This window comes from Podarcis gaigeae, assembly GCF_964106915.1.
Source record: "Podarcis gaigeae genome assembly, chromosome: 12".
Lineage (NCBI taxonomy): Eukaryota > Metazoa > Chordata > Lepidosauria > Squamata > Lacertidae > Podarcis > Podarcis gaigeae.
The window spans coordinates 24,423,943-24,451,855 of record NC_139688.1 but is presented as its reverse complement, the minus strand read 5'-3'; the positions used below and the strand labels follow the sequence as shown (position 1 = coordinate 24,451,855).

At 39.1% G+C, this 27,913-nt stretch overlaps 1 protein-coding gene across 10 annotated transcripts in view; it reads left to right on the top strand.

The window, feature by feature from the left end:
- CACNB2 (calcium voltage-gated channel auxiliary subunit beta 2) overlaps window positions 1–27,913 on the top strand; it is a 130,041-nt gene that overhangs the window by 72,901 nt on the left and 29,227 nt on the right. For 6 of the 10 annotated variants that reach the window (XM_083704878.1, XM_083704879.1, XM_083704876.1 and 3 more), the window contains one exon: window positions 14,660–14,779. In XM_083704878.1, the coding sequence (XP_083561004.1) occupies window positions 14,660–14,779 (120 nt within the window). Of the gene's footprint in view, window positions 1–1,865; window positions 2,196–13,347; window positions 13,861–13,963; window positions 13,985–14,659; window positions 14,780–27,913 lie in introns of those variants that run through there. The other 4 variants (XM_083704883.1, XM_083704881.1, XM_083704884.1 and 1 more) reach the window with 4 other exon arrangements.

Genomic DNA, 27,913 nt, shown 5'->3' with positions numbered 1-27,913 from the left:
AGCCTGGGACCATTCTTGTCCCTAGGATCCCTGGAATACACATACAAGATTAAGCTGCCCCCTTTCTCCAACCTATTAAGTCCTTCCTGAAAGCTCTGTAGTTTCTTCCAACTAGCATTTCTTCACCTCAGATTGGCTCCTCCCTCCAGGTAAGTTAAGCAAGGTCTTTAATTTTCTGCTTCTGCCTCTTCAGGGAGACGTGCCACTCTGCCCTTCCAGTCTGATCCTGCCTCAGCTGGGGTAGGTGGGGTCTGATTGGAGCTCTATAAACAGCCATTACTGTTTTTTTCTCCTTTTTCTTTTCCTCACCCTGTCAATGAGTTACTGCCTTCTTCCCCTTAGTCTTCCTCATCACTGGAGGACGATTTGCAAACAACGACAAGCAGGGTAGACCAGTATCCGGAAATGCTTTATTGTGGGACATATGCACTTGGTGTGGCTGATGGTGTCTTGCCAAGGAACATGGTGATGGGCAGCAGGCACTTTTGTCTCCTCAACTGGTCAGGGCATGCTTGGGCAGCCTCCTGATCTGCGGGTGTAGCTTCAACACGGGTGCTGATGTTTTTCAAATAGAAGCATTGTATGAAGCAGGTCTGCCAAGTGGAGCTGGCTCAGAACTCCTTTGCAGGTTACTTGAAGTGTGCATACAGCATGAGAACCTTCTTGTACAAGGTGCTGCCATTGATGAGGATACACCAATGGTTCATGCTTTCTAGCCATAGATTCAGTGCCTCATCCCACATGTGACTGGGGATCTTGGCAGCTGTAGGTGTACTGGGACTTGCTGCCCCTGAAGCCTGGAGTTTCTTCTCCCTTATATTAATGGCACATATGTTGGACTCATTCCTGCCAAACTTGCATGCCACAGCACATGCTCATGCAGTCCTGTAAACAGTCCATCACTTCCAATTTCTTCTCAAGCTTGGGCACCAACCGCTGCCTCTTGGGTTTGCCATCACTCGAGGAAGATGATGGCGCTGTGTGTTTAGGTGTCATCTCAAAAAACAGCTAAAAAACCCCTCCAAACTCCACCACAATCACCCCCTCCCAACCTCCTTCCTCAAACTCCAACTCTGCACAAGTCTCAGTGCAAGGGCTCTTGGGATTACAATTACAACGGCCTATAGGATTGCTAGGTACTGTTTTCATGCCTTTTCTAACTGCTTCACACCTCTTCTGGGGCTGTTTTAGCAATTTTAAAATTCACTTCCAGATTTGGCGCAATGTGCGTATACACAGTCATGTGCATATTGAACATGCATAAATAGGGGGCTGCCTGTAAACATCATCATCACAATAACACACACACACAAAGGCCATAGGTTGTTTAACTCGATTCTTACAGTTTCAGTATTTATACCCTGATGGAATGGAAAGGACTTTAAAAATTCTTTTGAAAATAAGAACTGAAAAAAGTTCAGGCAACAGAATAGTGTTTGATTAGAAAACGGGATGCTCTGATTATTTTCCCCATATCTCCTAATGAGCAGCTTGTTCTAACAAAGGTTGTAAGTGAATTGCTTTTTGAGCCTCTGCCTCTAATTGCCTCTCTAAGGATCTGCCCCCTTTTGGAGAGCTAAATCTTCTTAAAGTGCCAGTCATGTCACCAGATGAGATCTCAAAATACCCATTTCCTGGATCGTTAATACTATCTTGTACACAAGTGATCGTATAGAAAGAAAAGTGTGCATATACTGTAGTGAGATGAACTGCAACAGCCCTTGGCTAGTCCTACTAAGTGAACAGGATTCTTGCTGTTTTTCGAGTACAGCCCTATACTTAGAGCCAATCATTGCAGGGCCAGCTACATGCAATTAGCATGGGACTTTTGAATAACTGACCTATGCCTTTCAACTGTACACTTCTACTTATAGAAGTGGATTAAGATAACACATCTTTGTGACTGTCTTTCCTTGCTTGTGGAATATTTTTACTGGTGCAGCTTGCCAAATCATAATTTCCTTAACTGCCTACAGCAAGAGGTTTTGTTTTTGTATCAGAGAACAATATTTAAAGACCATTTCAACCGTGGGAAACAAGTACTGAAGCTCTGTATCCCAGCTGTAGAAAGTATATCACTAAGATAGTGAACTTTTAAGAGAAAACTAAGGAACCTCAAGACTATATGAACACAGTGAAGAAGTGTAAAATTCGACAAAGATATGTACCTTTACGACAATGAAGATTTTGAAGGGGTAAGTTGTGAACATATTGTATGTGAGCGGGTTGGGTAGACATGTAAAATTTCTGATTATTTTTGAACCATAAGGGGAAATATGCCATCACCCCACTTTTTGAGGGAATGGGGAAATGGGTATTTGTGAAAAACTGAAATACAGGCAATATTCGCTTTTTGTGTCTAACCTAAACTTAGTTTATAATCTTTTGTATATTTGTAAAATTTAAAAGTAGATATGCTTTCTAACCTCCAACAGTAATTGCAAATATACCCACTTTATTTATTTTATTTTGAATGTTTTTAAACTGCCTTTCAAGACTACATCATTCTGTTCTATTAGATGAAGGTGCAATCTGCTATACCCTTAGGTATCTAAGTATGCAGTAGCTTTTCCCAGTTGTGAAAACAAGGACAAATAAAATAAATAAAAACAATGTCATAATAAACAAGAGGAAGAGTTTCTTATCCATGCTTTGAGCTGCAACATTATTATGTAGAAGCATAACTCGTATTTTCAGGGACAAATAAATGCCCTAGTAAATTTGGCTGTGCTGTTGAACTTAACAGTAGTACAGTATCATTATACATATCAAATATAGTAATAGTGGACAAAATTAGCTATCCTGGAATCTTATATATTAATATGAGATCCCTTTCCAACATGGTAAATAATATAGCTTGATAATATATCTTAATTTTATTTCTTAAATCAGAATTAATGTTACAGCTTCTGATTCCTTTCTTTCAGTTTGAGCTTCACATGCTAGTTTGTTCCTTGAATAAAAATAGACCCATCCAAACAGTCATCAGTTTGGTTTTTTTTACTACAGTAGATGGAGGAGTTTGAGACAACTGAGTGTTGTACAAATGCTGCAGCACAGTTGTTGACAGGAGTGATACCCTGTCAGATTATAATACCTGCACTTGGAATTTTGTACTGGTTGCTGATTTGTTACCAGGACAAGTTCAAGGTCTTACTATTGGTGTATAAAACTTTTAATGGCTTGGAACCTGTTTACTTGCGGGATCACAAGTGTGTCCACTCTACCACTTTAGTCTGCAGAACTAGCATTGTTACACATGCCACATTGTACTTGTTATACAGCTATAAGAAATCGGTATTTTAGTGTGGTACCACCCACACTTTGGAATTCCCTATCTATTGACATCAGGCAAGTTCCTTTGCTTGTACTCTTTTCCGCACCTCCTTAAAATATCCAGAAACGTTGGTGTTGATGTGTTTTAATTTTTTTACTGTTAATATTAGTGAACTTTATATGTTTTAAATAGTTTTAAACTTTTTATTTTAACATATATTGTCAATCAAGCATCATATATATTTTTTGTTAAATAAATAAAATAAAGACAAGACTTTGTCCCCATGCTTCAGGAGAAATATGCTTTGGAGTCTCTCAAAGTGCAATTCTGCACCAAATACCTGAAACATGTATTCTGCGTTCTGTGCTTTGCAACATTTGAAAGTAGTTTCCTTGCATTATGTTTTGAAGTACATTACTTCTCTAGTATAGAATCATAGAATTGTAGAGTTTGAAGGGAACTCGAGGATCATCTAGTCTAACTCTCTGCAATGCAGGAATCTCAACTAAAGCATCCATGACAGATGGCCATCCAATCTCTGCTTAAAAATCTTCAAGGAAGGAGAGTCCACTACATTCTCAGGAAGACCTTTCCACTGTCAAAGAGCTCTTACCGTCAGAAAGTTCTTCCTGATGTTTAATTGGAATCTCCTTTCTTAGAATTTGAAGCAATATATCATTATATTATATTATTAAGATAAGGATTCCAATAACCTTGAAAAAAGTAGTTAACTTATCGCTTGCCTATGCAATGTGTGTAATGTGAAGGTGGGATATAAATATTTAAACAGTAACATCCACATGTAATATTTGCTTTGCTTTTTCAATATAAGAGTTTTGCAGTAGAATGAATTGGCTTTAATAACATTATTTTAAACACAACTTCTTATACGTAAAAATACTGTAATCATCATCCAGATTTTTCAATTTCCACCCAAATTTCAATTCCCTCCCCTTTTTATGCCCCCCCCCATTTTGGACCCCCCTCCCCCGCCTCGGCTTACAGATTTTTTGTTTGGTGTTGGGATATAAAGTTGAATGTGTTTAAGAACCTATGAGGCCCCAATTGAAGAAAATATTTTCATATCCTTATCCCACACAAGCAATTATTTCTGAGTCACTGCACAACAAAGTACAGCCGGAAGTGTGACAGAAAAATTAGGGGTTTTCACTTAGATTCAAAACGTGCTGTTAATTACAATTACAGGAAAAGATTAATTCTGAATCTCAGGAGTGTAGACTAGAAACAGTGATATAAATTCAACCTACTCCTTGCAAATACAGTACAACAATAAAAACAGCAGTTTATTATTAAAATAATCTGGTATGTTTTTTGGGGGGGGAGAATTGCTGTAGCATTGTGGTCATTAGTAGCTTTGTGGTCATTAGGTGATTTGGGGCAAGGGGCAAGCAGGCCTTGGACTAGTTCCTTGATGTCGTGATGGGCTGGATAAGGGCAAATAAACTGAACTTGAATCCCAGCAAGACAGATCTCTGTGGGTAATGGTTCCCATGTCTGAGAAATAGAAGTTGTCTGCCATGGATGAACAGAGATGGCTGCTTCATACTGTGTACTGGATGAGAGCCAACAAACTGAAGCTCAATCCAGATAAGGCTGAGGTACTGTTGGCCAGTTCCCTAGACTACCTGGCTGCCTGCAGAGAGGTTGCCTGCTCTTGATGGGGTTTAACTCCTTCTGAAGGACCAGATAGGCAGCTGTGGGCTACGTCTGGATCCTTTTGTTGTCACTTGAGGCCTAAGTGAGCTCAGTGGCAAGGAGTGCTTTTCATCAGCTTTGGCTAGTGGCCCAGCTGTGCCCCTATCTGAACTGGAATAGCCTAACTACTGTTGGCAATGCTCAGGATACCTCTAGGTTAAATTATTTCAATATGTTATACATGGTGCTGCCTCTGAAAATGGTTCGGAAACCTCAGCTGGTGCAGAATTTGGTGGCCAGGTTGCTTACTGAGGCAAGACAGTTTGAGCATATTACACCATCCTGACCAACTGCACTGGCTGACAATTAGTTTCGGTGCCCAATTCAAAGTGCCGGTTTCAACCTATAATCCTTAAATGGCTCAGGACCGCAATACCTTAAGGACTGCCTTTTTATGCCTTGAGATCACAGATGAAATGTGGAAGAAGAAGAAGAAGAAATTAGAGAAGCAATGGCTCTATCAAGATATGAAACAAATATGAAAATATCTTGACCGCTCACTACAGTACTTCAAATAGTGTGAATGCCTAACTTATTAGTGGAAATATTTCCTTTTCCTTTGATTCTATGATTCTGAAGGTGATAGTCCCTTTCTAAAACTAACAGGGCCAGTGGTCAGGGATGATGGGAGTTGTAGTCCCAAAACATCTGGAGGGCCAAGTTGGGGGTGCCTGAGATAGAGGCACACATACTGTATATATATTAAAGAGGTAAGACACCATCCTAATTAGAAAACAGATAATTCATTGTTGAAATACTTTTGACGAAACAAAAACCATGTTTGCAGTATCTATAAATTGTCGCCTTTCACCTCTTTTTAATTGTATTGCTGTTTTGTTGTTGTTATGGTTATCCTGAATGCCTACTGTGCTGGTAATGTGGTAGCTGAAGTGAGAGAAATACTTTATCGTTTGTTATATATTTCTGTGGTAAGCTCATTTATATGCCACTCTTAATTTAGAAGATTCCAGAGCAGTTATTAATCCAGAAACTATAATTAGTATCATGTCTTCAAGTATGTTCTTTGTGATTCAGTCCTAATTAAGCATTTCTAAGTTCAATTTATTTCAGTGGTAGAGTGAAGTATATTCAGTGGGACTTAGAATTGCTTAACCTTAATGAGCTCATAGTTTCATGCTAGTAAATACAGGACAGGTTCAATTTAATTTGGTTTTTTTTCTTTTACAACATGTTTAGGCTACATTGCAATGTTCCTCTCCCCCCTCCCCAATTAAATGCATTACCAGTCCTTCACTGGCAACTACTAGGGCAGGTTACAACAATTTAATTTTTAAATGGTTAAACAGATTGCAATTACTGGAATAGGAATGGCCCTGGAAACATGGATCTCATGTAGCAAAAGCCAGTTCAAAGCCGTGGGCTTTCAACATTAGCTGAAAGCTGCTTGGTGAAGAAGCCAGACACACCTCTATGCAGGAGGAATTCCACAACTTAGCGCCTCATGCAGAGAATGCCCTTTCTCAGGACACCCCAACCTTCTGAGGGCAGAGGAAATACCAAGAGGACCACATCTGCTGATCTTAACACCTGGGAGAGAAAGAGAGAAGGTCTTTCAGATATTTGAGGCCTAAATCATTTATGGCTCTAAACACCACCATGTTTTGCACCTTGAACTGCACGAGAAATGAACTGGCACCCAGTGCAGCTATTTTAGAACAGGGGTTATCTGATTTCTAAAGGCAGTCCCAGCTAGTAAGGTGGCTGCTTCATTTTGGACCAGTTATCATCAAGGCCATTCCCACTTATAGCACACAGCAATAATCCAATCTGGAACTTTCCAGAGAATGGAATACCATGGCCAAGTCACCTCACCAAGAGGCTATAGCTGACCAACCAGCCATAGCTGGAAATAGGCAGTCCTGGCCAACAAGGGCTACCTGGGCCTCAAGTCACAATGTTGGCTCCAGGAGTACTCCTAGGTTACAAACCTGTTCCTTCCAGTAGACAGCAACCCTGTCTAAAACAAGCTGTTTTCCCACCTGGACTTGGGAACTTGGAACCCATAGCACCTATGCCTTTTCAGGATTCAACTTCAATTTGTTGACCCACATGCAGCCCATGACTGTTTACAACAACTTTAGTATGAGAGTTATGAACTTATTTGTGCAAGGATGCCTGATGCTTCTGGATTCTGGTGTTTTCCTGCCTGTGTCACCATGGTTTACATTGCTGGCAGGTTGTGTGTAGCGTGGCAAGACGTGATAGTGATGTCTCTCTGTCAGCATGATTTCAGCCATTAGTTTTATAATGTACAGCAAAAACAAACAAAATATTTTGTTTAGTCATAGGAGCAAAAAAAGTGCTTGTATTCAGCATTACTGATCTTTACAAATTAATCCAGTTGACCTACATTTTTGTACAATTTAAAATTGTTCCTTCAGGCTAATAAATGAGCTGTCTCATCTGAAATGTAGCTTTTATTGTACAATTCACCTATTACCTGAGGCAGAAATCTTCAAATGTTGGTGCTTCAGAGTTTAGAATGACTTTCTGTTGTTCATCTTGGTGTATACCCAAGGCTAAAACTTTTAATTCCCTGCTCCAGGATGTATTTCTGTGAGTATACATGCATAGCATTCAAAGGTAAAATTGTACCAGTAGTGGATTCATGAACTAGCATACACTGCCCATTCCTGAACATGCTTATTCAAAAGTAAGGTCCAACGTGTTAACTGATCTTACTTTGGATGATAACATTGTTCACTGAAAACTGGATAAGGGGATCGAGCACAATGAGAGGCTCAACTCCTGACTTTCTTGTGTATCGCCAAACCCTTCTACAGAGTTTGCATACTAATATGAACCATGAAAAAAGTAGAATATAGTATTTATTTAGAGAAGATTTATAGTCTCTGAGGTGGCAGGCAGAACATTATACAGAACAGGTGAGCTGTTTGCTCCATCTTGGTACCTACTCCATATAACAGTGGAACCTCGATTGTCAAATGTAATCTTTTCTGGAAGACCAGTCGACTTCCGAAACGTTCAACAACCAAGGCTCAATGGGTGGTTGGGAAAGTCTGTGGTGAAAATTGAGAAATGCACCTTGGAAGCCATTCAACTTCCCAGGCGCATTTGAAAATGGAAGCAATTACTTCAAGGTTTTCGGTGTTCGACTTCCGAAACGTTCGAATTCCAAGAAACTAAAAAACAGAGGCTCCACTGTATTGCTATGTTTTTTACCTGCAGAAGCTGACATTCTTTGCCAAGAGAGCCTGACCTCTGATGATTGTCAGCTTGTGCCAGCTGAGACCAGTAGGGGCGGGCAAAGTTCCCCTCCCTTGGGGGAGCATTGAGGGGGTAGGACAAGGACAAGGATCACCATGTTCACATCTTTATGTTTTCTTGGACTTACCGGTATATTATGGGCCTGGGAGGAGTGAGGAGTCAGCTGAAGGGAATAGGGCATAATGAGATGGCCCTGTCATTTTTTTCTTCATAGTACCAAAGCTATGGTAATGTCTCTGAGAAGAGATCATGGATTTAATTTTAAGAGATGAGGCTATGTTCCTATGCACAACTGTTTGGCAGTAATCCTTATTAAACTCAGTTGAATTTATTTCAGGATAAACAAACATAGGATTGTATTGCATGTGTAGGTTTATTGTTGCATTCAGATATTTTAAGCCATTTTTAAGGTAAATGTACTAAAATAAATTAAAATCTATTTAAATTTTAAAATATGTGATATATATTTAAAGACTTAATTCCCCCCTTCTTTTCTGCCCTACGTCAGTAGCTAGTGTACTAGTGGATAAGAATGCATAATGAAAAGATGAAAGGAATTGCTTTTCCATGAAAAGGCATTATGTACTTCCCCTCCGGGACTTTTGAGATTTTTCATAGAATTCTTGAATCATCCCCAATACAAATCTGGTGAAATCTTGGAAAGACCTTGGAGAAATACAAGTCAGAAATCTTGGAAAGACCTGGCTAATACCAAGTGCTTCCTTGCCTGCGCTCTATCTTCCCTTTAGCCAGTCTCTCTCTAATTCACAGGTCTAATTAAAACCTCACAAGTATTTTGTCTAGGATTGTAAAAAAGTTACTTCTGAATGGATGGTATGGATAATATCTTTTACTCACTGTCCAGATGTCAAACTCCAGGACATCATTATTAGAAATAGTTACTATAGCATTAGTGAAATAATATTGTAACTCTTATTTAAGGGCATCCCTAGTCAGTTGTATCTATGTGAAGCCCCAGGAAACATGGGGCTAGTTGAACTGCAAAAGATCTGATAATGACTTCAGAATCATAATCATCATATTATTTTATATCCCACCCATCTGGCTGGGTTTCCCCAGCAACTCTGGGTGGCTTACAACATATAAAACACAACAAAACGTCAAACATTAAAATACCAAGATATCCTATATAAGCAACAAACGAAGAAGAAGAAGAAGAAGAAGAAGAAGAAGAAGAAGAAGAAGAAGAAGAACACGTTTACAGTTATACCCAAATTAAAATAACTGCCAACCCCAACTAATCATTTACCCAACACCAACCCAACAAAAATGAAACAGAGTAACCAAAATTAGAATGATTAATTAATTCATTTAATTAAAATGAATTAAAAGATGGCGGACCAAAGCACATTGCTGTAAGTATAATAGGGTATAATATACCCTAAGTATAATAGGGTTGATTTTGGAGAACTTTAAAAGCACCCTTTGTATATTCTCGAGATCACCCAATTTACTCTTTATTTTAAAAACATAGACTACCGTCTCACACATCAATGCCTAAGGTGGTACGTTTATGCTATTCAATGAACCATTGTTATGCAAGTGCTAAAAGCATTCACCACTCATCCATTCACCTAGGCTAGTTTATATGTTAAAAGATGAGCATATGGACTAATATTTGTCTCTGGTTTTAACATTTGGGCTAGTTTTGTTTTGAGACACATCCAAAACGTTGGCTGTAACCCAGATGCATTTTGAAAGCCTAACATGTATAAGGTACTTTGTCTTCATGGGCCCTTAATTTCACTGCTGCATTGACTTTTTGAAAAATGCTCTTCCATTCTTAACCCAAGGAGGTTTATATCAGCATCTGGCATGTAGAAAAGAAGACATTGCCAACTATCTCAATGTTATCTTAGAACCAGTTACCTTAGCAGGAAAAACTCAGCAAACATCCATTGTGTTTACATTCCTGCTGAAAAATATTGCACATTTGATGAATGCTGATGATCCGTTTTAGATTGTGTTAGCGCTGCTAAGTTCTAGTAGTATGGGGAGATGATGCAGAGGTGCCTGGTATGTAGACTAAATACTGGGAAATATATAAAGCTTTTTAATTCCTAAATTCAGTAGTTAGATTGCGAGCCCTTCAAATTTAGATGATTTCCCACAAGACTCCCAAATTCTGTATTCAGGGGGGAAAGGGCACATAGAAACTGTAAATAGGGATTGTGACATATTAGATTTGTTTAAAGAAACCTTCAACAGATAAAATGTTATAATCAGCTGTTTCTAGAGAGGGAGAGAACTGAGGTTACCTAGGGGTAATGACTAGTGTAATTACTGGGACATTGGAACCTGCAATTATAGAATCTTCTTACTGAGAAATGAATAAAAGCCCTGAGAGGTTTCACTTCCCATGATGAATTGTTTGTATACTGTTGTTTGCAACCAAGTACGTTTTGGATATGAATCCCTGCATTTTAATTCTTAAATGGCAGTGTGTCATTAGTTAGCTTTGGAATTATTTGCCATTCAATGTATGGACTAGGAAGTGTATAGTTTGATGATATTACAATTTTCTTTTATATTGCTTATAAGAATTTAAACTTTGAATATTTCCCATTTTTTAATTTATATTTTCAATGCAAATTGTTATCTGTAGGTAGAATCAATGGTATTGCACTAAGCCTCCCCCCTCCTTTTAATGAGTGGACAGCAGGTGGTGGGATAACTTGCTCTAGGGTTTGAAGGAGAAGGGGGCAGATGCTTTAAAGAGGGTTTTTTTTTCAACCCTCCCTCCTGTTTGTGCCTTCAGAGGCTGAAATGTGGTGAGGGAGGGGACTGTCTTCCCATGATCATTTCTTAATGTCAACAACCTCTTAGCCAGGCTTCCTCAACCTCGGCCTTCCAGGTGTTTTTTGAGACTACAATTTCCATCATCCCTGACCACTGATCCTGCTAGCTAGAGATCATGGGAGTTGTAGGCCAAAAACATCTGGAGAGCCGAGGTTGAGGAAGCCTGCTCTTAGTTATAGAACATTGGCAGGATTTGTGCCTCATTGCCAATTACATTTGGCTTCCTTAGTTTGTTATTAAGGATTATTTCTGATGCTTTAGTGGGATAAATTCTATGGATGTGGGTTGCCTAATTCGGAGTGGGGGGCTGTTCTGGTTTGCTTTTTCTAATTTAGGTCATTTTGTGGGGAGCAGACCTTTTGAGGCTGTGTGGTGCTCCAGGAAGCATTTGCTGCTCATGTTTGTAGGCTTAAATAAATGCATATAAATAATATAGAATCAAATTAATTGTATATAGCTTTACTCACAGGAATCTTTGATGTTTGTAACTGATAATGCTGAATCTACGTGGAGGAACATATTGCATTAGTGACAATTAATTGTTTCTTTTTAATTCTTTTGATGATTACTTCAATTGAGTTCACTTGGAAATAAATTTTGTATCTAGTTCAATTTGTTTGATCAGTCGGATTGTTCATCATTATGATATATTGTTTTGTTATGAGATTGCTCATAGTGGCTTACAACCATTAAAACAGCAATGCAAATGTACTAGACGAGTGAGAATTTTCTAAATTAAACAAGCAGTGGTAGGCTTAATTGTTAATGGTCAGAGACCATTAGGGGACAAGTTTGTTCTCCACACCAATATTTACCAATACAGCCTGTTTACCTTTCACATGCACAGCCTCTACCCATATAAAGCAACCCGGACTCCGTTATCATCACCTGAGGCCCTTCTTTGTGTGCCTCCTCCACAAGAGGTCCAGAGGGGGGGCAACACGAGAAGGGGCCTTTTCTGCAGCAGCTCCCCATTTGTGGAATGCTTTGCCCAGGAAAGTTTATCTGGTGCCTTCAGTATACATCAGGCAATAATGTTTCTCTTCAGCCAGGTCTTTGGCTGATTAATATTCTGCAGCCTTTTCAATGCGATTGTGGAGGTGGGGCGGGGCAGGTGGTTATTGCTTTTTTTGTTTTAACTATTTATTTTGTGCTTTTATCTTGTGAATATCCCTGAGATCTTCAGGTAAAGTGTGGTATATAAATTTAATATATTTATAATAATAATGTACATGCATGGTTGCAATTTATTTGAAAGGGGAAAATATGGGGAGTAGGGAAAATATGGTAACAGACACATAGTTATCACCCCCAATAGTGAAAAATTCAGAAGCAGAGTTGAAGAAGGGGAGTAGGGGTGAAGATTATGCAGAGCATTTCCTTTTTCCTTTCCTCACAGCTTCTAGCAGGTGCTTGGAGGTGGGCAGGGACAGCTCCAAAGAGTGGACAGGTTAGGAATTTTCATAAGCATGAAGATAGCAAAGGGTCTGCTGGTCCAACACTAACACCATTCTCACTATTCATAGAATGCCCAAGGAAGTCAGAGGAAGAAAGGCAAAATTACATGTTTCACATCTTCAAGGTTAAGGGGTCTCCCTGAAAATGACTTGTTCATCATCTTAAAAAACCTGGAGACTATAGTGGGGAAAGGTGTTAGAAGTGTTCGTTTTTGCCTTATAAGGGCCTGAAACCCATTGTTGGTTCAGGGTATCATGGGTCAAAAAGCCTGATCCCCATACCTTGTTCAGGTCAATGCTCCATGTTCTATCCATTACAGTGGCCACGGTGTTGGATGGGGAATATGTAATAGGGGATTCTTCCTCTCTCTTCCTCACATGATAGCACAATATTAAATACATTTTAATCCTTCAACATAAGCCCTGCAGTACGTGATAACACACGAGTTACTATTATCAACACAATACTGTACTCTATTGGGGGGGGGATCCAAATCTTAATCTGGCAAAAATAAGTGGTGTTTGTCTATGCAGTATGATTCTAACTCATTAAAAACTCAGGAATGAGCAGTATGTGACATAGCCTAGACATTGAGTGAAAGAAATACATTTTATGACAGATATTACAAAAATAAAATAGAGCACAATAGCAGCTATTTCTGCTTTCAAGAGACCTTGCTGTTTTCCAGCTGTTTACCCTTGAGAAGTAAAGTGGTAATTTGACATAGACTAGCAACACAGTGTGATGTGAGCATCTGCGTAAAAGGCTGTGCATATGGAGCATGCCCAGTGATGTGAAAAGCTTCTAGCCCCACCCCCACCACACACCGAGCTCTGAAGAGATGAAATGAACTTTGCACTTGCAAATGTTACATTTTGCACAGGATTTGTAAAGATTCTTTTATAAGCACTGTATTCTAAACAGTTAAAAAAATAGGCAACAAAGGCAGTTAACAAATAACAGCAGCAAAGGCAGGGTTTTTTTGTATGTACTGAGGATTGCATCAGTGTAGCATCTCTTACATTATATTTGGTCTGGAAATTCCCCCCACTGAATTAATTAAACATCTTTGCTTTTTGGTGCCATGGGAAAATTAAAAATTTACTTACACTAGAACAGAGACATTGAGGACTTGCAAAACTGAGGAAAGAGCTTGCAGCAGAGCATGGATAGGAAAAGAACAGTGATTCTGCGGTGTTCAGTGTGCACATGTTTTATGAGAATCAGTGCTGGGCTCTGCAGCTGCGGACAATAACTAAGCTGTCTGGCTAATGAAGGCCACCTGGATCAGGCTTCTGAAAAGAGCCAAAGGAGGACGGCTGAAGAATTCTGATATCTGTGTAAGCTCTAAATTTCAATTCGCTGGCATATTTTGCATTGCAGGTGGGATGGGGGAAGGCTTTCATTCTGTTTGAATTAGCAGTTTCCATTCTTTTGCTTGCAACAAGGAGGAAAATCTGAGATGTAAGTTGTTTACATAGTTATTCTAGCATTGTGACCAGGGGTTGGACATGTGCTTGACTCCAGACATGTTCTGTCAGCTGCAATTTGATTTGTGGTCATTTCTTTGTTTTTGCTGAAGGGCTGAGATTTATGCCGTGTTATTTTTTCTGATGGGGAAAGATAGTGTCAGGTGAGGAGGTGCTCTGCAGTTAAGATAAAATTAATAGTTTAAAGCAGACACTGAGGTGCTTCTCAGGTGTAAGGATTTCTCTTAGCAACTTCGTATTTTTTATCTGAATGCTGCTTTTAGTGAGACTCAAATGGCCTTATTTGTGGCTTGCTTATCTAAAGCTATCCTTGAAACAGCTGCACGTCCTTCAGCTCTGCACTGCACCATTACAGTTACTTCACGGGAAACTAGCTCTGCATAGCAAAAGGCATATGCAGATTAGAATGAAGGAGAAACAGCAAGTATAGAGCTGGAGAAAGAATGCTGGTTTTCAGAATAGCCTCAGGGTTAAAACAATTTACATAGTAATTCTTTTTCACATTGATGCTATTGGGAATCACAGGTTTTTAGAATTTGTTAAATGAGGATTTATATCAAAGTGCTGCAAATAAGAATTCTGAACTAGTATATATTTTTAAAGAACACAACACAGTTTTCTTCATTTGTAATATATTCCTTTTGTCCAGGGTTCGGCGGACTCCTACACTAGCCGTCCATCTGATTCAGATGTATCTCTTGAGGAAGACAGAGAGGCAGTGCGGAGAGAGGCAGAGCGACAGGCCCAGACGCAGCTGGAAAAGGCAAAGGTAAGATGCTGTTTCACTCTCTAGATTAATGGAAATGTTGTTTCTAGTAGAACCTGTTGTCTTACTAAATCATCATTGACATATTTTCCTATGCATGATAAAGGCACAGTACAATGCTCATTTGCCCCTAGTATGTTCTGACTGCTATAGTCAGTTTTACAGAAAAAAAGAAGCACTTGGATTTTGCATATGAAAAGCAAACTAGTGAAAAGTTGCTTTTCAGTGATTATATAGAGATATTCCAGAATCTTATTAAGAGATATTCCAGAATCCTTTAACTTCACTTGTTGCCTTCCATATATGTCTTAGTACAATAATTTTAATGTAATTTTAATTAACTATATCTTTAGTTTCTTTAGAATGTAGTCTTTCACATCTATATTCTCTATTCTCTTTACCTCACACTGTTCTTTTAAAAAATGTTTCTAATATTCCATATACTTGTTCATCCTATTTTTCTCATTGTCTGATTATATGTGTATATATTTATTTTAAAATGTATCTCCCACCTAATTCAGAAATTGTATTGCCGCTTGCAACTAAGTTCAACAAAATCCACCCTGTGTTTAAAAACATCTTCCAAATAAACAATTTAAAAGGTCATGTTAAAGCATCATCAAGGTCTTCAGCATTAAAGCCTCTTCTTTAGGGAAAGGCTTTGCAATGTTATTCTGAGGATTTTAAGTTGTGTGGTTTCACTCTTAGTATATTGATGAATGTGCATTGATTCCAGGAACAAGCATTTACCTAATTTTAAAGATTTGGTCCAATCTTTGGAAAGGTTGCCTGATCCATTTTTCATAACTAAGGTATGCTAGATCAGTGGTAGCTTTTTGAGGATGTTACACATTTCTTGGGGGGGGGATGCTTATGCTATGACATTCTTAAATAATGGGCTGTTCATAGGCATAGCCAACTGCTTGAAGGCTTCAAGCCCTTTGCAATAAGACAAATTTGTGGTACTGGCCTTTGAGGTGCACTTTTTTAGATGGTCCATTTAAGAGCCTTTGAGCTCTGTCTTTTTAGGTTTCCTGCTGAATCTGATGTGCTCTACCAGCTGCCCTGAAGGAATACTGTTGTGTTCTCTCCCAGCTGCCCTGCTTTAATTCTGAACTATGGAGACAGAAAGCTGCTAAAGGGTTGCAAAATTTAGATCAGTAACTTTTGTTAGTGATGGCCACCCTGAGAAGTAACTAATGGGTCTGGGTTGTCAGAGTTTGATAGCTGTGAATATGTGTAACAGTTTCTTCCTACTCTTACAGCCTGCATTTTTATGATACAAATCAACTGCTCTAGGAAAGAGTATGCATTTTACTATCAGTGAAATTAAACTTTCAAAGAAAAGAGATAATAAGAATTTACAGAGAAATAGGAATAGCATTAGTGCACTCACTAATGCTAAGCTGATGCATCTCTTACTGATGAGTAAATCTATGTGAGTGTTGCTATGGGAATTTGGCTTAGCAATGCTGACTTGAATGCATGGACAGCCCTTATGTAATATTCATGACCTCTAGCAAAGCTGCCGTAGGAGTTCACAGAGAAACTGCCAGCAGACCTTGACTTTTTAAAACTGTATTTCCATGCATCAAAACGGTGTTCTCACTTCGGTAGGCTCAGGAATAATCTCCAGGTCTGACATTGTCTCTGACTGTGAGACAACTTGTAAACAGTGGACGTGGGAGGGCACTGGCAGTGTTAAGCTGGTGTTTCAGTACTGCAAAGATGTTAATGTTTGACATCATTTTTTGCATTAATAAGAATGATAACTGAACACTAAATGACAAACAAGACAGGAAAATGTATATTGTCCAATACTCATATTTAACAATTCCTTGCCATTTTAAGATATTTAAAAGCAGTTATTTATTTTTAATATTGTGGGTGAAAATAGTGATCCTGATTAATGTGATGACACTTCTTTTTGTCATAAAAATGTAGAAAATGTTGGCATACATGAATAATGCACAATACGTTGATGGAAACCTAAGAGCACATAGAAAAAGCTTGTGAATACATAATCAATGGTGTCCATTTTACTTTCTAACTTTAAGGGCAAACCTCCCCCAAATGATAAGCAGTGGTGTACATAAATACATGTAAATAGGAAACTGTTCTTGTTTTGGAAAGTGTTCTTGGCTCTTAAAGTTTGCTTTTCTTTTCTTATTTCAAGGTTAGTTAACAAGTTTTCCTGAATTGTAAAATCTTTTCAACTCCTATGCAACTGTGGAAACGCTGCCAACATGTGGTTATCTTAAAAAGAGTTTTTAAGTAAACCATTCCCTTTTTAATGCTAAAAATTCACAAATTTATTCCCATATAGCCAGTGCTTTTTTTTCTAGAAAAAGAGGTGCCGGAACTCACTATGAACACTTCCCTTGTTCTTTGAGTGGCAATGGTGCCCATCTGAGAGATGGCAGAACTGAGTTCCACCAGGTTCTGGCTGGAAAAAAAGCCCTGTTGTAGCTAATGCAGGCATAGGCAAACTCGGCCCTCCAACTGTTTTGGTACTACAACTCCCATCATCCCTGACCATTTGGTCCTGTTAGCTAGGGATGATGGGAGTTGTAGTCTCAAAACATCTGGAGGGCTGAGTTTGCCTATGCCTGAGCTAATAAATGCATACTTGGATTAAGCTAGGACAGGCCAAATCTACAAAAGAAGGGTAGTGCTGCCCAATAATAAAAGGTTGGGAAACTTTTCTCTCTTCTATACTCTTTAAACCTACCAAAACATTTGAAGGACAACCACCATAAAAGGTGGAGAAGACGAAGACTTAACACATCTTGTCCTGATCTAAACTAATATGTAATGCATAAATCCAAGAGTAAAGTATGTAAACATAATGATTTACATCTAGAGATTGTGATGCTTGCAAGCATACAGGATCTTGGGCTGCATGGGGCTGGCCTGCCTTTTCAAGGAATTCTTTGCAGCCTGATCATGTGGACCGTCCCTGGAATGCACAGACCCGACTGCTGTTTGAGCCTGGGAGATACCCTGTTTCATGAGAAAAGGTGGAAATTAGGCTACTTGGTTTTTTTTATGGGCCAAACAAGCCAGTGCTTGCCCATCTCTAGTAGCAAGTTGCACCTGCGAAAAACCCTTCTTTTACCAAACAGATGCTTTCCTCTGCATCTGGAATATGGTAAATAAATAAAAAATGTGGTTTCCAAAAGAGCTTAGAATCCTGGATCATGAGACATTATTATTATCCAGTATTGGACAACCTAAGAGCCCATAAGACCTTGACTAAGTGTTGACTAGGGTTCAGATAGAGTTGTAACCTGGGGTGTGGTGAGGTGAACAGGATCCAGATAATAGGGAAGTGTCAAGTATTACAGGATGTGGGAAGCCGTCCAGTGAGAGCTCCCAAGCAGCTTATGCATTGCTTTGATAATAATCTGAAACCAACTGAGGACCTAAACAACAAAGCAGGATTGTCCCTTAGCTGAAAATGGGAGTTGGCAGAGCCCTAGTTTGAAGCCAACAATGTTGCTGGATACTTCTCAGGTTTATTCCCCTTGTTTTTTGCAAGGAACATTTGTGATACTGAAGATCTTTGGTTGATGGCTGTAGTAGTGAGTTTGTAGAGTTCCTCATTTGGAGTGTGCAAATCTCCAGTTACAGGTGCAGACTCAGGCCCCAAACTTCAGAATTCACTCCCCTCCCCCCCCTGCTGTTCAAGTGGGCCTAATTGGGCTACTAATTTGTAGAGGCTCCTTCTGCTTTGAAGTCATTGTCCAAGGTATCTAGGTTTAAGTTGTCTATCAAATCTATTATCCCTCATATAGCACATTTCTAACCCTCAAAATGTGTCCTGAAAGAATGTGGGAAAGTGGCTTATATCAGTTCAAACCACTGGTCCTTCTAATTCTGTATTATATTTCCTCTACCAGGTGTCCTCTGGAAGTAGTGTTATCCAATGTAACACTAAGTTAAAAATTACTTGTTTCACTGGTGCAATGTTTTGTACCAGCAGAACGTTGTTGCACAATAATATTTAAGCAGTTTGCTTGTAACTTTGTTGTACAAAAGATTTCTGTACAATCTGTTGTACAGCAAGCTTACACTAGTGCAGGGGTCTGCAACCTTTAAGACAAAAAGAGCCACTTGGACCTGTTTCCGAAGAAAAAAAACTGGGAGCCGCAAAACTCGTCATAAAAATAACTTTTTTGTCACTTTTTTATTATTTCTTTGTTTGACCCCTCAGAATTACTCCTCCTCATAGAAATAAACGTTAAATTAACAAGTTACCTTTTTGTGTGTGTGTGTTCTTCACTCCCCTTCAAAACAGTGACCAGCGTACATGCCCCTTACAATGTAGCGGGCGGGCAGGTAACGCATGCACCGCCCCCATGCGACGTCACAGCCAGTACAGCGCACGCCACAGTGGGGAGTGTCGGGGCGCACAATGCGCCTCTTCTCCTCGCTAGTATCCGCCCCGGAGCCGCGGCAAAGGTGTAAAAGAGCCACATGCGGCTCCGGAGCCGCGGGTTGCAGACCCCTGCACTAGTGCAACTGTTGCATTGGATTTCTCTTTTGCGCACCATTTAAACTCACCAGTCTTGTTTGCACAACAGCCTTTGCACTAGCGAACAGAGAACATTGGATAGAGTCCCAGATGTTTGGAACTACAGCATGGTCAGACAGCATGCTCAGTTATGATGAAACATGTTGTCAAAAATACCACATTTTTCAGTGTATAAGATGCCCCTATGTATGACAACCCCCATTTTTTTGAACCCCAATTTAAGAAATCAATATTTCTTGTGTTGCTGAGCTTTATGGGGGGAGGTTTTTTTGCAGAGATTGCCCTTGAGTTGTTTGGGAAGTCGCCGCCACCGCCACCCCCCACCAATCGCTCGCTACAGCCACCGCCAATCACCCCCATGCCTTTCCCCCCTCTAAATTCACTATCCGTGTATAGGACGGTCCCCACTTTTTGCCTAATTTTTTTTAGCAAAAAAACATTACCTTATACACAGAAAAATATGGTATCTGGAGGGCATGAGGATGGAGAAGTCTGCTTTATACTTTCAGTGACTTTCCAAGGATTCAGTCTTTCCTAGGTGCATTTGGAGATAGGGTCATTATGGTTAATATATAATGAAATGGCTTTAAAATTAGCATATTACAATTAGCTGTGGAAGAAACCAAACCTTTTGGAGAACGTCTTATGTTGTCAAATAATTACTTGCAGTGATACTTAGAACAGCAAATTAGGCAAGCAATGATGCAAAGTATTTTAATACCTCCACTATTGTGAATTGCCAGAGAGAGATCGAGAGATCAGGTGACTTCATTTTTGAAGCTTAAAAATGAACATAATTGGACCTCTTGCCACCTACCTACCAAAACTATACACACTATACTTGTGAGAGATTATAAGTTAACAGTCATATTTCTAAACTCAAGTGTTAGTCATTCACCAATCTGCCACTGTGAGGCCTTTACAGAATAGCAGTGATTAGTCTTACCTGTTGTTATTGTGTTTAATCATTAGTGTTTCCAGTCTCTGTAGGAAAATAGACCCCCTCCCTAAAGTGCTATAATACATTAAAGACTAGCTGATTCATTGTTGATTTATCCTTAGAATGTGGGGGGGGGGGGGAGTGGAAAAGTAGTTCACTGTAAAACTGAATAGACAAAACAGTTAATATCGAAATAGATTTTCTTAACAATGAAGAAGTCATGCTGCCTTTACCATTGGAGATGGAAGAGAATCCCGAACTAGCTGCTTTACTGGAAAGGGACAATTCTTCGTCTTCTTGCAACCTTCTCCCACTCACTGATTCTTTCCCCCTCCTAAATATTTTGCCCTAACCCACTTCCCTTTTGAAGTCCCACTTATCAGCTGGTTAAGCAGTAGCATAACAGCTTCAGGGACAGGAGTGAAGGAGATTCTTTTCTCCCTTCCTGACTAAACAACAACAGCAACAAAGCTCCAGTGCCTGGTGTGCTGAGAAGCCCCCCAAAGCCCTTTAGAAGTGCAAGTTTCCCAAGGGTTACCGGCATATTTCATCTTACTGGTTCACTACGGTTTAAAATGTGGTGTTAGTTTTCAAAGGTACTTTGTGCTCTTTCAGTGAATCTACAGCATATTTTAAGGACCATGGGTTATGTAAAAAAAATAAGTGTCAAGCATACTGCAGAATTTTGAAGGATAAGTTTTCACTGTCATATGTTGAGATGGACTGAGCAGACACATTAGATTATGGTGTTCATCTAGTAGATGTGGATCTTGCTCATTTTCATGACCAATAAGATAAAATATACGGTGGCACATTAGAGAATAATTGCAATGTTACATATTCAGAAGCCCAAAATTTTCCCATCTATTTTTGATGTGGTTAAAATTAGAGAGATAAAAATTAAGAGGACAAAATATGAATTAGTGCACACAGCCACATATTCTGTATTTTCTGTTAGTGGGAAATTTGAATACTTTGTGCATTTTCTAAATATATTTTAAATGTTCAGAAGTAAAGGAATAAGGATGGTTCTCCATCAATTCAGGTATTTTTGAGGGTCGTTAATTCCAGTAGAATGAATTTAACCAAATGCTTAACTCTCATCAAAATTATTGTGCCTTACCTAGTCTGAATCATGACCTATAAAGTTAATGACTTTGAAATTTAATTACATAATCTTTCTTATTACTTTTACTATATTAATACCATTTGTAAAATGTAAAATATCAGAAGTAGATAACTTTTACTCTTTTGCTCAGTTTAATAATTTAACTTGAATGTACCTTAGAGAATCACTCTGTTCCAAAAATACTTTCTACTGCTTCAATATTTAATAACCTTAAAATATCTTCTCTTAGATTTTGTCGAGTTCATATGCTCAGTTGGGAATTTCAAGGCGGTCTGGCCCTTTAACTATTTGAAATTATATAATTTTTACTCAAAGTAATGTTTCTTACTGGTTGGAGCATTAGGAGAGCCTGATAAGTGTAGAAATTGGCTGAGTATACTGTTCACCCCTACTAAGGCCATCTGTTCAAAAGAACACTCTAGTTGGTCTGTTCATTAAGTATTTACCTACACAATCATATGGGAGTTTTATTTTGGGACAGAGTTAGGCATGACTAGATATGTCAAAAAAAAAGGTGCTTCATCCCACTCCACATATCTGACTGGGCTTGGTTTAGGTTATACATATACAGAGTGTGCAAACCCTGTGGGTGGTTTCCTGTTTTGATAGGAAATTTCAGGATGAAGCTGTCTCTTACTCCAAAACACTTACCATATTTCTTGTTATTCACAAGAGGGAGTGCAGAAAGCAAAAATATAAACAATAAAGGTTTGGGGAAATTGTTGTTAGCTTCATTAATTGCATTTTTCCTCACCCAAAAGTTTGAAGAATGATGGCAAGATGTAAGGAGAAATTTAAGCTGTCGTATAAAAGAAAATGAGTTTGTTGGTTTAACTTGGGTTCCACGAAAGTTTAGTCATGACTTTGAGACCCATTACTTCCATGTCATTTTCTCTGGAAAGGTGAAACAAAGCTTAAACAAAAATCCACAAACAACCCTGGTTTTCTCAAAAGGGACTTCCCCCACTCTGCTGAACAACTGAACGACTGCTATAAGGGCCTGGGACATTCTATGGTGTGACCATACTTGGATACTGTGTACAGTTCCAGTTGCCACCTCTAAAAATGACAATCAAAATAGTCAGCCGGCTAGAGCTAATGTCATAAGGAAATGTTACAACATTGGGCCTTTTTAATTTGGAAAAAAGTGAGGACCTGATTAAGGCATATAAAATTATGCATGTGTTGGAGAAAGTGGGTAGAGAAATGTTTTTCTTCTTGTCATAGTACATGGGACCAGAGTCATCCAAATAGGCTGGATTTTGGTAGACTGATGGCAAAAAGAAGTGCTTTTGCTACAGGATATAGTGATGCTACAGGATATAGTGATGGTCACCAACTTGGTTGGCATTAAAAAGAGGGTAGACAAATTCATGGAGGACTATCCATGGCTAGTAGTCATGATGGCTGTGTGCTACCTCCAGTGTCAGAGGCATACCAGTGTCTCTGAATTGCTGGGGAACACGTGGGGAGACTACTGCTGTGCTCATGTCCTGCTTATGGGCTTCCCATTAGTGTCTGGTCATTGTGCAAACAGGATGCTGGACTGGATGGGCCTTTGGTCTGATCCAGAAGGGCTCTTCTTACATTCAATAACTTTCATGAAGCAGAATTATCCTTATTTCATGCTTACAAGTGGTTTAAAAGGAAAAACAACAACCCTGAAAGCAAATAATGCTAGCAATTTATATTGAAACTACTTTTAATTAACTAGCCTTATTAGCAATGCTAGTGCAGTGTTCCAACAAGACCTTCCCATTTAATTCTAAAACGATTATATGTGCTGTCCTTATCTTAAATACTGCTTGCAGTTTGAAAAGAATGCTGCATGTGCATAAGAATTCATAAGCCTCATAACAATGTGACATTTAAACTCTTACTTTTATATTCATGCTACTCTAACATGTTTATACAGTACTTATTTAACAAATTATACAGTACAGACATTTTAACAAGCACCATGATAACAAGTGGAGAGATTACAAAGGATGAATTCATTCTAAAAATGTGTGCTGGCATATGTGAAAACATAGCTTTTAGAAATGTAATTATTTCTCTTTCTTTATAATGATAATTGGTATGCTCAACATTTTTCATGTTACATGATAACAGTGATGCTGAAGAGTTTCAGTTAAACGCTGAGGTCAGTAAAATACTTGTACAGTAAAATACTTGTTCAAGGAAATACATATTTTGTATATATAGTGTCTACAACAACAGTATGAATGAACAATGATACCCACATATTATGATTTTGAGGGGTATTTTATAATACTTGGGAGAAGGAAGATTGCTCTCACCAGTAAAATACATTCTGGCACACTTAGAGTGAACATGTGGGAAAGGCCCTTTTTTGCGACTCAAATGCCTGGTTCATATAGTCATATGTATAAGCAATTTGTCTGCACATGAAGCCCCTTTGCTCATCCCTTTGCAGAAGCCGTGCTCAAACCAGTAAGCCTCTAAGTTAACTATAGTTTGTCCAAACCACATTGGCTGACAGCTTGCTAGGGTATTAAACTGACTTCAAACCATGGCTTAAGATTCTGATTAATTTTGATCCATGTGGCCATAGTTTCCCAGTTTGGATAAAAGAAAAAACATGGTTAATTAGAGATGCATTGGTTTAATCATGGCTTGTGGGAAAGGAAAGGAGTGAAGGGGCTCACTAAACAAGCAATAGTCTGTACATAATACCTTACTATGTAGTATGTGGTGTTGCATTGTCTTGCAGGCAAAGAGAAATACAGGTAAAGTGACTGCAGAAACTAACTGCATTTGTATTCCAAGAGAGTCTGTTGTCTAGAAAAAAAGATTTACCAGTAGTTCAGATATTTGATTTGATAGTGTTGAGTGTAAAGTCTCTGCATAAACAACAGATTTCAGTCTGTTTCCAGCAAAATAGAATAATAATATAGTTTGAAGAGCCTCTCTGTTAGTGCAGTCCTGACCTATATTTGTTTCTTTTCCTAAGGATTTCAGGAGCTTCCATTACTTTAAGCATGTGTGTATCATTCTGCCTGAAAGATGTGAAGGCCCATTGGGAGAATAAACCATCCTTTGTTTGTTCATTAGAACACCTTAAAATGTTGCTGTTCCAAGTGTTTGGGTTACTTGTGAAGTCAGGTTGGTCCTGAATGCACCACAGCTCCACAGTGTCCCTTGTTTGTTTGTTTTTTACATTTGGAACTGACAGCTATAAAGATCTCAAACTTCTTTTTATAAAACTCATTAATTCATCATGGCTCATCAGCAGTTTTATTAAAGCACAACCACTTAGAATAACCTAATTCAAACGATACCATAGGCAAGCTGAAGAGAACCCCGAATGCTAATTTACTTTCACAAGAATTCAATAAATATGAATTTCAAAACATTTGGCAGTGAGCTCACAGAACATGTTTCTTAACTATTGAATAAAATGTTAATTATCTGATTTAACATTTGATTAATATGAATACATGCAAAGGGGCATAGGAAGTTGCCTTATAACAAGTCAGGTCATTGACTAGCTCAATGACTAGCAGCAGCTCTCCAGGGTTCATGCAGGAGTCTCTCTCAGCCCCACCTGGAGACGGAACCTGGAATCTTCTACATGCAAAGCAGATGCTCTGCTACTGAGCTACAACACCCATCCCTAGTAGGGCTCCTGAATAGTCTCATACATGTTCAGTTTTAACATAGATACTGTAGTTCTGCTAATACAATTCTGTTTGACTTACACATTGTATAAATCAGATAGAATTGTATAAGGAGAGGCAAATTTAGCAATGAAGATTGCTAAGGAAGGATTAAAAATCAGGTGTGGTGGCACCACCTGACATCCTAGACAGTTACTGGGTCCCCACTTTCCAGCAGAGCCCACCGGGTTGACACCGTGGGCCTCCATATCAGGCAGCTAGGTCTGCAAACCTCTTTTTTAATTCCCCCAGTGCCCCAGAATAATATTACATCAGGCTCTCCTGCTGCTGCTACCTAATAAGCCCATGAGAGGTAGTATTTTGGTCCTCAACCTTGAAACGAGCTCTTACAAATAAAACCCTCAGTAATAAAATACTTTATGTAACTCTAAGGTAAACACAATTCAGAATACTCTGTGAACTTCTGGCCACACTGTCTCAAAAAGTACATCATAGAGCTGGAAGGAGGAAAGGAAATGATAATAAAAATTGATTAATAGATATTAGCCACAATAGTTAAATGACTGCTTCACATTCAAAGGCAACTTCTTAAACACCAATTGTTGAGTGTCAGACAGTGGGGGCCAGCTGTTGCTGTCGTACAGTTTTTGTAAGAAAGCACAGAAGTATCTGGCTGGCCAGTAAAGGCCAGGATGCTGGACTGATCTAGCAGGGCTCTTCCATGTTCTTATCTCTCAACAGGAATGCTCTTAGACTATTTGAAGTAGTTTTAGTTTATTTTTAGTTTCTGAATCTAGTATCGACATGGAACTCTGTGGGCTGTTTGAATCGGTCAGAAAAATAAACCTCTGGTTTCCATAAATGCATTGTTCTCATGGACAATAATGTATTAAGTTCCTGAGTTTTGATAACTGGCTACAGATAATACTGTATGCAGTTCTGTAAGTATGAAACGTAGGAGAACTGATATATCTTTTGCAATTGGGTGCTGGTGGATTAGAACTTTTGGAGCTAAATTAGCATCTTAGCAATTTATAGTCCAATTAAAGTCCAGTTCTATCCATGTTTATTCATAATTAAATTCCATTAGATTAATGGTGTGCATATTTACTCTGAACATAAGTCCTACACAGTTCCAAAGGAGTTACTCCCATGTATGTACTCAGGATGGGATATTTAATCCCAAGTAACTGTGTTTTGGTTTGCAGCCTTAATTCAGCATTGGTGGTGACTTAGTGGGCAAAATTATAATTAACCAAGTGCTTTAAAAAAAGAAGTTCACCCATTAATTATACCTTAATGCCTAAATAATATTGTGCCAAATTGCATTGGTAAATGTACTTCTGAAATTACCTCAGTATGGGCTGCTATACTCCCTGCAAAGAATATAAACCTGCACACAATAGTTTCTACATTTTCTGCTTTAGTTTCTAAATATGATGCCCCTTTCCCCCTGATTGACTAACATTCATAACTCTAAATCCTTGGCAATGCAGTCCCATATGTGTTGACTCAGAAGTGGAACTCACTGCAGTCTCTTCACATATTAATCTCATGAAGGGGGTCCACATGTAGAACAGGGCAGTGGGGCCACATGGCTGGGCCTTTGCCTGAGGTCATGTGGCTTCTTCATGTGGCTCATGCATACATTGAGCATGGTATCTGAAAAGGGGAAACCTATCCATAGAGACCTCTGCAAGTGTAAGTTTCCACAGGAAGACTTCCGTGGGAGATGGAAACCTGCATGGCAAGGGTCCCAGTTCCTGTGGAAGCTTACACATGCACCACCTTGAGCTTCCTGTAGAACAGACGTGGGATTTACATGCAAGCAGAAGGAATAAAAAAAAAAACCTTTTCCAGAGCAGGGATAAAAACCTCTTCCATAAATGGCACTCTTCCCTTGTCCACCCCCCCCCCCCCACGTACGTGCTTGGATTTAGCCATCCAGGTGTTTCATGTACTTGATAGTATTTACTTGTGAGTAGAAGGCAGGCACCAGAGCAGTCCCCACCCCCTCACTGAAGATATCTCAGCCTCCATCCCTTACCCCACAATAAATAAGGCAAACTTCCCACTTTGCATAGGCTGCTCCATAACAAAATCCCTCGTGCATGTAAGGTGCCTCAAAGCCAACTCTACTTGAGAGCAAGCGGAGGGGGAGAAGTATTCTGGGACATGATTGGAAGGCAGAAAGCAGCAGCAGGAGGAGCACCCCATACCAATTGTTGTCACCCAAGGGTGCCAAAGTACCCAGGTTGAAATCCTCTGCCCTAGGGCATTCAGAAACCCACCAGAACCCAATAGTCTCTAGGGGTAGACAATCTTCACCTGTCCACCCCACTCCACAATTCAGGGAAGGATTAGAGCTGTAAATCCAGACTGCATTTAAGTTTAGTGGTGTTTACTAGCTTGTGTGCGTGTTTGAGACTTAAGCTTACAGAATGTTTGCATAGTACTCTGATACTGTTACCACATAAATATATCTGTTTTTCTTAAAATATGGACTTTGAAACTCTTTCAATAAAACACAAAGCATTTTGAAGGCATGCTCAATTGCCATGATCATCAGACATACTGCTTCTGCCATCTACCTTTCAATCATTAATCAGTTGTTCATACGTGTGCAAAACATCTAGTTGTGTACTGCTGTGCAAAAATGCTGGTTTCTGAATACCTCTTCTTAGGATCTAAGATAGGAAGCTTGACTTTTTTACATGTTGAGTCACTTTTCCAGCTTTATTCATATACATTATTTATAAGCAGAGCTGTGGAAACAACACATCTACAGTGGCGCCTATATTTAGGTTAACACCCTTTTTCGAAAGGCTCTCTGGAGACTGTTTATTTTGAAAAACTCTACTTTCTTTTTTTCCTGTTCTTTTTTATATCT